Source organism: Phycodurus eques, chromosome 8 (genome assembly GCF_024500275.1).
Source record: "Phycodurus eques isolate BA_2022a chromosome 8, UOR_Pequ_1.1, whole genome shotgun sequence".
In the NCBI taxonomy this organism is placed as follows: domain Eukaryota; kingdom Metazoa; phylum Chordata; class Actinopteri; order Syngnathiformes; family Syngnathidae; genus Phycodurus; species Phycodurus eques.
In genome coordinates, this window is record NC_084532.1 from 25,818,914 (window position 1) to 25,830,776 (window position 11,863).

The following is an 11,863-nucleotide window of genomic DNA, read 5'->3' on the forward strand; positions in this document are numbered from 1 at the left end:
ACATATAGTGCCAGGTAGAAAAAAACTCTTCCACTAAACAGCAGAATGTCCAATTCACCTGTGCATCAACCTGTTGCCATTCATGCAATAGAATAGCTTTGTTCAGCCGGCATACATAAGTACATTTGAGAGTAAATGAAAACCATTACCTTCAGTGTATATACTTCACGTAACATATTTGTTTGGTGGTGTGCCAGGAGTTTTTTCTCATGTAAAATATGTGCCTTGGTGCAATAAGGGTTGGTGTACACTTTAATTTGAATGTCCAACCCAGTCTTCCGTTAATTTAAGGTGAATATTAGGCTACTTTTACATTAAGCTTATACCGCTTCACATTGCTGTCTACATATGGAAATTGTTTTCTTTCATGATGCTCTGCTATGCTGTGACCATTTTGACAGATTTTCCTTGTTGGAAATAAAGTGCCCCAAACAAACCAAGTGGAGTTGAGTTAAGTTAATAAACCCATTTTATTTAAGTATATAGACATAGGTTATAGTGAAAACCAACATATAGACACTTAGTTTTACATACATATATACAGCTGGGACAAGCACGTTCACCATCCTGCATTGTCACAAGAAGAATACGAGAACATGAATGAAATCTATACATAACCACGTGTCATTAGTTCATATACAGTGAAACCAGAGGTGTCGTGTGTGTGTGTGTGTGTGTGCGTGCGCAAGTCGACGGATGCACTGCCAATAAATAAACTGAGTACGACACGCTATTTTTTTTGTGTGGCGTCAAAGCAGGGGTGAGCGCTCATTCCACCGTGAGGTTACACGTGTGTTTTTTTCCAGGTCTTAACAGCGATAAACACAATCATGAGTTTCCATCGGGGAGTCAAACGATAACGACATGATGGTGAACATCAAATAATCTAAGCACAAAACATTTGCACAAATTCCTGTACAGAAAAAAAAAAGGGCTCTGTCGAGAGCTGCATGCAAATATTAAAATCATCTGGACGAGTCAGCGTCACAGCACAGCCAAAAAGACAAATGTATGGGGGGGGACGACAGCAGAGCACTATTACAGTTCTGACCTGTCCCGCGTTCCCGTAGGTGGCGCTAGAAATGCTCGTTCCAACACTCTGAGGGGGGAGGGAGGGGTGAGGATGCTACCTGAAACTATCGGACTAAAAAGGAAGACCAAGCCACACGTGGGAGACAAAACGGACAGCGGGTATGACGACAAATAGGCTCCCAACCTTTACACATATGTACATCTGTCCTTTACTTGTGTGGCAAAGTTTGAGGCACAGCTAAGTGGACGCATCCATTGGCCTGGGAAGGGGACCAATAAATGCTGAAGGGGGCGCTCACTGGCCCGCCAGAATGGAATTAGCAGCAATGCGGTTTTGTTTGGTGCTTAAAAAAATAACCCAAAAAAAGGGAAGAAAAAAATAAAATGACTGGCACTAATTAAGTAAACAGCACAGGCAGCAGAAAGCTGCCATTATCTAAATGTGCTCACTTTTAAGACTGACCCCATTGGTTTCTCCCACCCGCAATACTCTCTCATTTCCAAGTGGTAAAGGGGAGCCGGGCTAAACGTGGCTAGCCCGCCAGCCAGCCTTAACCGGATTTGGTAAACGTACACCCACGAGTAGCTGACCTCCCCCCCAACCGTGGCTGTTTTTGTTTTGTTGTCACGTGGTAGATTCTCGTCGTTGCGGTCGTCACAGTATTTTGATATTCGCTTTATTTTTGTTTTTTTTTGCTGCAGTTGCAGCTATGACATCTGTCTTTCCTTGTACCATTCCACAAACTCATCCAACAAGACAGGCCCTGGTGGGAGAAGGAAAGGGAGATTTTAGTTAGCGGTTGCAGAGAGTTGGGTTGGGACTCGAGATTCTCACATCTACACTAAAAAAAAAAAAAACAAACAAACATTTTCTTCTTAGTTAAGTGCAACATCATTAGTATGTCACTTATTTAGTTAAATGTGATATCAATACTTTGTTTCCTTTTTCATAATGTACAGTACAACATCCATAGTTTGACATTATTTAGGAATGTGCAACATCGGTTTGTCTTTTTAGGAAAGAGCAAATAGTTTTGTCATTTAAGAAGGTGTGACGAACAGTTTGTCTACTTTTTAAACTAAGTGTAACATCAACAGTTAAGTGTTTTAGCAAAGCACAACAAATTGTTTTTACAAAATGCAATGTCAATAGTTTGTCTCCTTTTAAAGGAAAGTGGGATTTCAAGTTTGTATCTGTTTTAGGAACGTGCCACACTTTTTTTTTTTTTTGGAAACGTGCAACATCAATAGTTTATTTTTTTAGGTGAACTGCAACATCGATAGTTTGACTTTTCAGGAAAGCTCAACATCAACAGTTTGTTTTCTTTTCAGGAAAATACATTAAAACGTTCACTTTTTATTTAACAAAGTGCAAAAGAAATGGTTTGTCTTCTTTTTAATAAAGTTCCACAAAGCAGCTTGTCTTCTTTTTAGGAAAGTGCAAAAACCAGAACATGTACAGTTACATCTCGTAGTGGTCAGGTTTAACGCGGGCCAACTTACAGGCTCCATCCTCGTCATAGTTGCTGAGGTCCAAGTTGATTGTCCGGCTGAACTCCAACACGTTGCACCACTGGTCTTTATTTACCACTTTGTACTTGGATTGCTGGGGAGCCAAACATTACCAGAATTGTGTCACAACACAAGCGGCGGCGTGAAGATTTCGTACATGTGACTCAAGCTTGCCAAAAGAACATGTAGAAAATAAATGCATGCCTGCACCTCAAGCACTGCCAACAAAGTTTTAATTTTGAAAATGTACTTTTCGCGCACAAAGATTCAGTTGGGTACGGTGAGTGTTCACACGCTAAAAATTTCCAACAGCACTAGAATACGTCACCACAAACCACATGACGAACGTTGCTTCTGATTGGTCACACCCCAATTATTTTTTACCGGCGCTAACGGTAGGAAAATGCCAACGTAAAGACTTAGTTATACACAATACCACACTTATTAATTCAATACAAATAAAAACTGGCACGCGGTGAGAGCATCGCTCTGCAAATTCCATTCGTTAGGGTTTGGCCGGCCTCTTCAAAATGTTAAGTAGTTTTACTTGATCTTTGTTCCATTACAGAAATTTATTAACTTACCTATAAATTTGTATAAAATTTTAGAATGTTAAAATATTACTGAAACATTACTATATTTTGTCCTTTTGTCCAGTATTTTGGTACTTCCCAATTAATAATTCTGTAATTTCTTTCCTCGTGTTTTTTTATTTATCAGCCAATATATTTTTATTTCTACATTTTGTTGTATTTTTTGTCGAATATTTTAGTAATCAAATAGCTATTTTTTCAAATACACATTTTTTGTCCCAATTTCTCTCAATGTAATATATTTGTATTGGCCAATATTTTTTTTCCTACTATGCATTTTGGTCTTTCATTTTGAAATTTCTCGTCTATTTTTTCTAAAATTTGCTCTATTTGTCAAATATTTTTGTTTTTCCTAATATGACCTTTTGTCTTATATTTCAGTGGTTGTCCTCTATTTTTTTGTATATTATCCATTTGTATTTTGTCTAATAGATTTGTATTTATATGGTATTTTTGTAATTTGTGTTGTATTGTTTGCATTTATAATAATAACTAATATTTTTCTGCCATTTTTTTATCCACTAAAATTTCTATATATATTTTCCAAATAGTTTTACATTTTCCATCTAATATTATATATACAGATTTATTATTATATTATAATATTACCTAATGTTTTGACTTGTACCACTTCCATGGCCAAATTGCTCACGATTGTCGTGTTTTTTTTGTTTGCTTTTTTTTTTTATTTATTTATTTTTTTTTTAAACATACGAATGTTAAGAATGCCTGTACAATTTCACCCTAGAAGAGATAATTTGGATTCCTATTATTTCCTCTGGGGTGGACAGCTTCCCGTGTATTAATGGAGAGCTGGCCGTCCGTACCTCTAGAAATTGATTAAAGACCGGAAAGAGGGGCCACGTCTTTCCCAACAGAAGCCCCAGCATGCACTTGGCTGTGTTCAAGTCCAAACTCCTCTGATCCTTCTCCTGCCAAAAGACACGCATATACAGTATATCATGAAATCAATGCAAAAACACTGTTCCTTAAAAGGGACATATGTAAAATGGACTTTTTAAATGGCTTGCATATAAACACTTAGGTCCCCAAGCATCATGACCAACATTAAAATACTATATACTATAGATGCCACAAGATAGCAGCAAATGCCTCAATTTAAAACACACGCACACACAGATTACCCTTTTGGCAGACTCACCCTGGCAAAGTCAAAGGCGTATCTGTATATGAGCTTAAAGCTGGTGCTGTCATTGAGGACGGACCGCAGGAAGTCCAGCGAGTTCCTCAGCCTCTCGGTAGAGTCGCACCTGGCGAGAGCACACGAGCCAGTCAGACGAAGAACCTTAGTCTCAGTGTGTGTAATGAAAAAAAAACAACAAACAAACAAACGTTTGATCGCAAACGTACTGCAGCGAGCCCATGCCCCTCAGCCACTCCTGCAGCGTGAAGTAGCCCATGCTCTGAGCATCCAGCTTCCACGCCAGCACTAGCATCACCACCTGGAATACACAAAACATCATTTTTGGACTTTGTGACAATGACTATTAAACGTCTACACAAGTTCAAATGGCAGTTTTTTTGTGATATTAAAAAAAAAAAGACCAAGATACATTTTAAAACTTTCCATCATTAAGGTGACCAATAAGACTCAATTGGGGGGGGGGGGGGGGGGGGGGAATACAAAAAATAAAATATATATATATATATTTTTATTTTTTTTTAAATCATTGGGTTGGTGGGTGTACACACAACTGCCGCAGTTGCAGAAGGGTCCACACCCGTTTATAACTGGGGATGTGGCTGTGTTGATATTTTTTCTCGTACATTTGTGTTTATTGACGTCTTTTGTCTTTTTTTCCCCAAATATTTGTGTATTTTGCTCTGATTTTTAATGGTTAGTGTAACATTTTGAGTTTTTCGTTGAAATGTTTTATTTCATACTTTTTCAAATATGTATTCATCACTAATGTGTTTTTTGGCTAATATTGGATTATTCGAAAATATTTCTGCCAAATATTGGTATTTTTCCCCCCCAATATATAAAAACCAAAATTACATGCTCGCCAAAACCAAGTCATCTTACGTTCTCCGGTTCCACTCCGATGTCTTCACAGAACTTCTCCATGCCCTCAGGTCCCACCACGTCATCACAGCCTATCAGAGACAACTGTGACGCATCACGTGACCTAACCAATGTGCAATTTCAAACTGTAAAATGTAGGCTCACCCGCATACTCGTAGAACCACTCCAAGCATCTCTTGTTGGAAAAGGTTTCCTCCTCTCGAATGAGTGGCGAGTCAAGTTTTCTGAACGTGCACAAGGGACAGAAGGAAGACCTTATTGACTAATAATTGCAATAGCAAACAGAGAAAGAATGCGGTGCTGTCTCCCAAAGATTCTACATTTTGCCCCTGTGTTTTATCCATGTCAAATATTCTTGTATTGTTTTTGACTATTTCTTTCCTCACGTTTTTTAATTAAATATGTTTACACTAGATTACTCATGTATATTTTTTCCTGATATTTGTGTATTATTTTTCAGATGCATTTTGTATCCATTTTTTTATTACCTAATATTTTTGTGTATTTTCGATTACATTTTTGAATTTTGTAACAATTTTCCAGTTTTTGTCTATTTATATATATTTTTTCACGATTGTTCCAATATATTGAAATTCACTTGAAATGACCAATTCAAAAAAATATGACAAACTTTCCAAAATATGCAGCTTTATTCTCATAAAATAACTACGTAAATCTAGAAAATATCTGCCGCTTTTCCAGAAAATATACAACCTTATTCTTGTAATATCATGACTTAAATCTGTAAAATACATGACTTTTCATCAAAACAAGATAATCTTTAGCTGGAAAGTTTTCCTCAAAAATAAGAAATAGTAATCGTAAACAACATAAGTAAATAAGACTATTTGCATAATATTACAGCTAATATACACAAAAATATACAACCTTTTATCTAAATGAAAATATGGTTTCCCCCTCTGAAATAAATAAGACTTTATTCTTGAAAAAAAAGATTTAAAACAAAAAACTGGCTTTCTCCTCCATTGTTTCACGTATTACGTTGGTAATGTCTTTTCAGCCTTTGCGTAACAGCTTAAAATGACTGTCCAGCGAATAAAAGTGACCATTTGATCTTAAAAGGGACTATTTCAATTTCCCTTTATTTCTCATGAAGGAGGGAGGTGGCGAATAGGCCCCAATTGCGAACGAGATAATCTATTGCAATTGTTCCCGTTTTAAACTTGTGTAACTTTTGAAAATGCACCAGTGTTGAATATAAGTCACCCCCCCCCCCCCTCAAAAGAGAAACCTACCTGTCCTGGCGACTCTTCTTCGCTGACATGTCATCTCCGGCAGTCGGTCTCCTCTTTTTCCTCGGGGGCATGGCTCTGGAGCAACAAGCTAAAGAAAAACATCATCATTAGAAATAAATATCAGTGTGTATTTTTTGATAAAATGTTTTTGTATTGTTTTAATATTTTTGTCAAATATTTTTCTAATTGATCTATTATTTTGTATGATATTATTGCAGCCCGCGACCCGAGTGAGGACAAGCGGCTCAGAAAATGGATGGATGGATATTATTGCATTGATTTAGAATATTTTTTCTGTATTTTTCATTATTACTGTGTCGTTTTCCCAATACATTTTTAAATTTGCTTCTCAAACTATGACTTGAAAACAAACCATATCAAAGAGCCAGTTTTCAAAGAAAAGTGTATTTGAGGGGGAAAAAAAGTTGTGTATGACATTTTAAAATAAATAAAGTGGAATATATGAGAAAAAAGTCCTAATATGAGAAGAGAACAAAACTGAGAACAAAATATGAGAACAAAATATCTAAGAAAAAGGGTTGGTATTTGATGGAAAAAGTTAAGTATTTTTGTTTGAAAATAAAGGGGGTTATTTGAGGAATGAGTCGTAATCCTACGAGAATAACTGCATATTTGGAGGAAAAAGTCTCAATCGTACCAATTTGAGAAAAAAACATTTCTATCAAGTAAAAGTTATTTGGTTAGAAACAGTGCCACCAGAAAGTATTCACACCCTTTCACTTTTTCCACATTTTGCCATGTTAAAGACTTATTCTAAAGCGGATGAGAGTATAGTTGTTTTTTTTTTATCTACATAAAATATCCCATAATGACAAAGTAAAAACATTTTCAGACAAATTTATTGAAAATGTAAACATTATAGGTACACAAGTATTCACACCCTTGGCTTAATATTTTGTTGAAGCACTTTTGGCAGCAATCACAGCCTCAAGCCTTCTTGGTCTCGTCTCTACGAGCTTGGCACAAAAATGGGCATTTTCTCCCATTCTTCTCTGCAGATCCTCTCAAGGTCAGTCAGGTTGGATGGGCAGTGTCGGTGGACAGCCATTTTTAGGTCTTTCCAGAGATGTTTGATTGGATTCATGTCCGGGTTCTGGCTGGGCCACTCAAGGACATTCACAGGCTGCTCCTGAAGTGTGTGCTTTGTGCGTTGAGTCTCGTCGTGTTGGAAGGTGAATCAACACCCTAGTCTGAGTTCCATAGCACTTTGGAGCAAATTCTCGAAGAATTTCTCTACATTTGGCAGCTGTCATTTTACCCTCTATGCGGACTAGTCGCCCAGTTCCTGCAGCAGAAAAACAGCCCCGCAGCATGATGCTGCCTCCACCATGCTTCACAGTCGGTCGGGATGGTGTTAGCCAGGTGATGAGCAGTGACTCTTCTCCAGATATGACGCTTGCAATTCAGGCCAAAAAGTTCTATTTTGGTTTCATCAGACGAGAAAATGTTGTTTCTGCAGTTCTGAGATTCCTTAATGTCTCTTTTGGCAAACTCGTGTTTTTTCACTGAGAAGTGGCTTCCATCTGGCCACTCTACCATAAAGGCCTGATTGGTGGAGTGGGTTAGCAATGGTTGACCTTCTGGATGGTTCTATCTCCGCCTTAGTGACCATAGGGCTCTTGTTCACCTCTGAGACCGAGGCCCTTCTTCCTCGGTTACTCAACTCGGTCGGACGGCCAGATCTAGGAAGGGCCCCGATGGTTCCAAACGTCTTCCATTTCTGAATAATCCAGACCACAGTGCTTTTCGGAACCTTCAATGCTGCTGCAATTCTCTTCCCCAGATTTGTGCCTTGACACAATCCGGTCTCGGAGGTCTGCAGACAATTCCTTAGACTTCATTGCTTTGTTTCTGCTCTGATATGCACTGCCAACTATGAGATCTTATATAGACAGGCGTGTGCCATTCCAAATGATGTTCAATCAAATGAATTCACCACAAGTGGACGCCATTCAAGTTGTAGACGCATCTCAAGGATGATCAGTGGAAAGCAGATGCACCTGAGTTTAAGTTTGAGTGTCATAGCAAAGGGTGTGAACACCTATGTTTCAATGTTTACATTTTTATAAATGTATACAAATGTCAGAAAATGTTTTTACTTTGTCATCATGGGATATTTTATGTGGATCTTTTTAAATAAAACTACACTCAAATCAGCTGTAGAATACGTCTGCAACAGCAAAATGTGGAAAACGGGAAGGGGTGTGAATACTTTCTGGTGACACTATATAGTTATGAGAATTTTTAATTTTTTTTTTAATTTTATTTTTTTAGATTTTTGAGAATTGTGGTATATATTTAAAGGGTCAATCTTACAAAAAATAGCTATAATTTAAGGAAAAAAAGTTAAATTTTCAAGATAAACCATAATCTTACGAGAATACAGTAGTTGTATATTTTGAGAAAGAAGTTTAATACTCAACACATTCATTGCCATTGACGGCTTTAGAAGTCAAATATCCACGTTAACTCGGAGGGCTGTCAGTGAATTGAGAAAAACTATATATTCAACTTTTTTTAAAGAAAAAGCCATAATCAACGAGATTATCCATACCTTGAGGTATTTCCAATGAATAAAAAACGGTTTTAATGTTTGAGAATAAGGTGGTATATTTGGGGAAAAAAAGTAATTAAAAAAAGTTTTATTTTTCAAGATTAAAGTAATAATCTTAGAAGTCATATTTTGAGAAAAAAAGTTGTATACTATAACAAAATCTTTTGAGAACAGCTGTTTATTTAGAGAGAAAAAAAGTTGTATATTTTAGGAAAAAATATGCATTTTTGGAAAATAGTAAATGAGAAATATTTTGAAATATTTTCAAGTTTTATATCAATCCATTTTCTGAGCTGTATACAGCAGTGCCTTGATTTAGAATTTGAATTTTTCCCGTGACCAAGCTTGTAACTCAATTTAGTCTTTCATCAAGTTTATCATTTTCCCCACTGGATTTAATTGAAATACCATTAATTCTTTCCAGTCTCACAAACAAAACAAAAATCCCCCACATTGTTTTTTTTTTTTTTGTTTGTTTTTTTAAATAAAGAAAAATAGCACTAGATTGTATCAAAACATCCATCCACCCATCTTCTTAGCCGCTTCTCCTCACTAGGGTCGCGGGCGCGCTGGAGCCTATCCCAGCTATCATTGGGCAGGAGGCGGGGTACACCCTAAACTGGTTGCCAGTACAGTTTAGAGAAAATTGTATTTGACATTCAAATTTTTTAGGGTAATGTGGTATATGGAGAAAAAAAGTTGTAATACATGTATGAAGTAAATTTTTTGAGATGCAATGCAATCTAACAAGAATAAAGTTGAAAAGTTAAGGGAACACATGTATAGGAGATTAAAGACAAGCTTTAGAATAAAAAATATTTGACAGAAAAACAAGTCACATATTTTCATGAATGTCTTATTTTAACAACGGAATTTCAAAAACAGATTAGAAGGATCTTTAAAAGAGATAGAAAATAAAATTGGACGGAAATTTGAGAAAATATACATCCTAAAATGCATGCTTTATTTCTCGATTTGCATGAAAAAAATAATTACTGCAAAAATCACCTGACGTGTGGCTCTCCTGTCCAACGTCTTCCGTGAGGTTCTGCCAGAACAGATGCCAAATGCTTTTAATCCACAGAAGTATACGCTTGAGAAACAAACACAACATGTCATATGCATTTACCAGCCTGTGCAACGTGTGGTGGATCTTATGGATGTTGGCCAGTGTAGTCAAGTGAGAATTCAGCTGAAAATCTATCCAAAGAAATAATAAAGACACGAGGTGCGGTTATTAGAAGTAACTGTGGGCATGCAAGTCAAGTCAAGTACGAGGATACACGAAGATGACGTCACATCCTCGTCAAAAGTCCCGAGCCCGGCCGTCGGCTAACGCTAAGCGTTTCAATAGATGTTCACGGCTTAGTTTTAGAGAGCCACGGCGTGATGTTTGAACACGAAACGACGGGGCGGACTGTTGACGTGACTCAAAAATGTGTTAATTTATATTCCGGCTCGTCGTCGAATGTTAGTCGAAAGTGGCCGTTAAAAAGCGACACGGCGGGGCTAGCGTTAGCTTGCGTACCGAAAATAGCAGTGCAACTTGCGCGGAGTTTACAAAGTAGCCAAGCAAGTGTGCGCTTGGGATTTGTAGTCCATTTCCGCCATGATTCACGATGGCGGCGCCGCTCGGCCATAGCCTTGGGAACTACAAGTCCCAGGGACCTCGACAAGCCCAGCGATTCTCTGAAAGCCTTGTGCCCCCCACCACTAACATGCACTCAGACTGATTTACAAGCCTTTTTTCATATTGTGAAAATGCCAATATTGGTTAAATACGACACGAAAATGTGCCAATAGCACACGTGCTCATTTGGGTAAAAAGAAAGCCGGTTAAACACGGCGAGCGGGCCAAATGGAAGATGTTAACTCAACTGCGTCACAATTTTCACTCTCTTAACAACCTACACACACATTTGACCCATTTCCACGTTCGTTACGTCGCCCACTAAACTCCCCCGAGTCGGAACACTTTGTTCCTCCGTCACCGAAGACTTAAAAATACGGAAAAAGATCACAACGCCGGCAGATACGCATGAAAGTAAAGCTTCGCATTCGGGGGAGGGAAATTGGCTGCAATCGAGTAAGGCCGTCGACAAGGATGTACATTTATATAACTTCACACAAGAAAAAGTGTATTGTCGGATCGGAATTGGGAGTCAAATTAGACTCTGTACACGTCCTTTGTTGTCGCACTGGCAAATACAAAGAGACCCACAAAAAAAATAGCACGGAATACATCCAACCCTGCAGAACTGGCGAAATACGGAAATGCCGTCGAGTCAAGCGTCTTTCTAATCATGTTCGGAATGTGTTCTGTTCCCTGTAAACGGTCGTAATTTGACCAAAAGAGCCAGTAGAGGCTTCTACTTACTGGCCGCATCAGAGTGCATCTTTATGAAACATACAACTGTCTGTGGGAAGTCCGCAGACCGGCCAATGGGCGGAGCAGGTCGACGTTAAGCCACGCCCTCCGGTTCATGATTGGAGCCGGGTACGTGCCATTCTGCCCGTGCTCCCATTCGTTTGGCCACTAGAGCTGCCCAGTCAAAATAACATTCGCAATGACTCCGCCCTTGCTTCAACGTGATTGGTCACTATTCCCGAATAGGCGTGCCCCATTGTCATAGTTCATTGGTCAAGGTTTTGTTAATAGAAATATGATTGAAGCCCATTGAAACCGGGTCCATTCCACTTCCGCCTGCGCTCCCACTCGATTGGCTACACAAGCTGTCTCGTCAAAAGAATTTGGCCTCAGTAATCCCAAATAGGCGTGTGCCATCGGTATAATTAATAACAATTAATTAATTGCTCCAGTTTATGATAAGAGTATGTCGTTGAGCAT

At 38.2% G+C, this 11,863-nt stretch overlaps 1 protein-coding gene across 2 annotated transcripts; it reads right to left on the reverse strand.

The window, feature by feature from the left end:
• Nucleotides 1–451: 451 nt before the first annotated feature.
• dcun1d4 (DCN1, defective in cullin neddylation 1, domain containing 4 (S. cerevisiae)) lies at nt 452–11,448 on the reverse strand. 2 transcript variants are annotated; one of them, XM_061684401.1, is made up of 11 exons: nt 11,393–11,448; nt 10,145–10,215; nt 10,024–10,063; nt 6,441–6,528; nt 5,329–5,408; nt 5,185–5,255; nt 4,509–4,600; nt 4,300–4,408; nt 3,965–4,069; nt 2,536–2,638; nt 452–1,796 (listed from the first exon to the last, which is right to left on the reverse strand). In XM_061684401.1, the coding sequence occupies exons 1-11, from the start codon at nt 11,409–11,411 to the stop codon at nt 1,741–1,743; spliced, it is 834 nt and encodes a 277-aa protein (XP_061540385.1). In that variant the 5' UTR covers nt 11,412–11,448; the 3' UTR covers nt 452–1,740. The 2 variants fall into 2 exon arrangements, with proteins under 2 accessions (XP_061540385.1, XP_061540386.1); XM_061684402.1 differs by lacking the exon at nt 11,393–11,448 and adding an exon at nt 11,237–11,386.
• Nucleotides 11,449–11,863: the final 415 nt, after the last annotated feature.

Coding starts and splice junctions, on each gene's coding strand:
- dcun1d4 (XM_061684401.1), bottom strand. Junction 10,064..10,144: donor ACCACACGTTGCACAGGCTG/GTAAATGCATAT, acceptor CTGTTCTGGCAG/AACCTCACGGAAGACGTTGG. Junction 5,409..6,440: donor AAGAAGAGTCGCCAGGACAG/GTAGGTTTCTCT, acceptor GTGCACGTTCAG/AAAACTTGACTCGCCACTCA.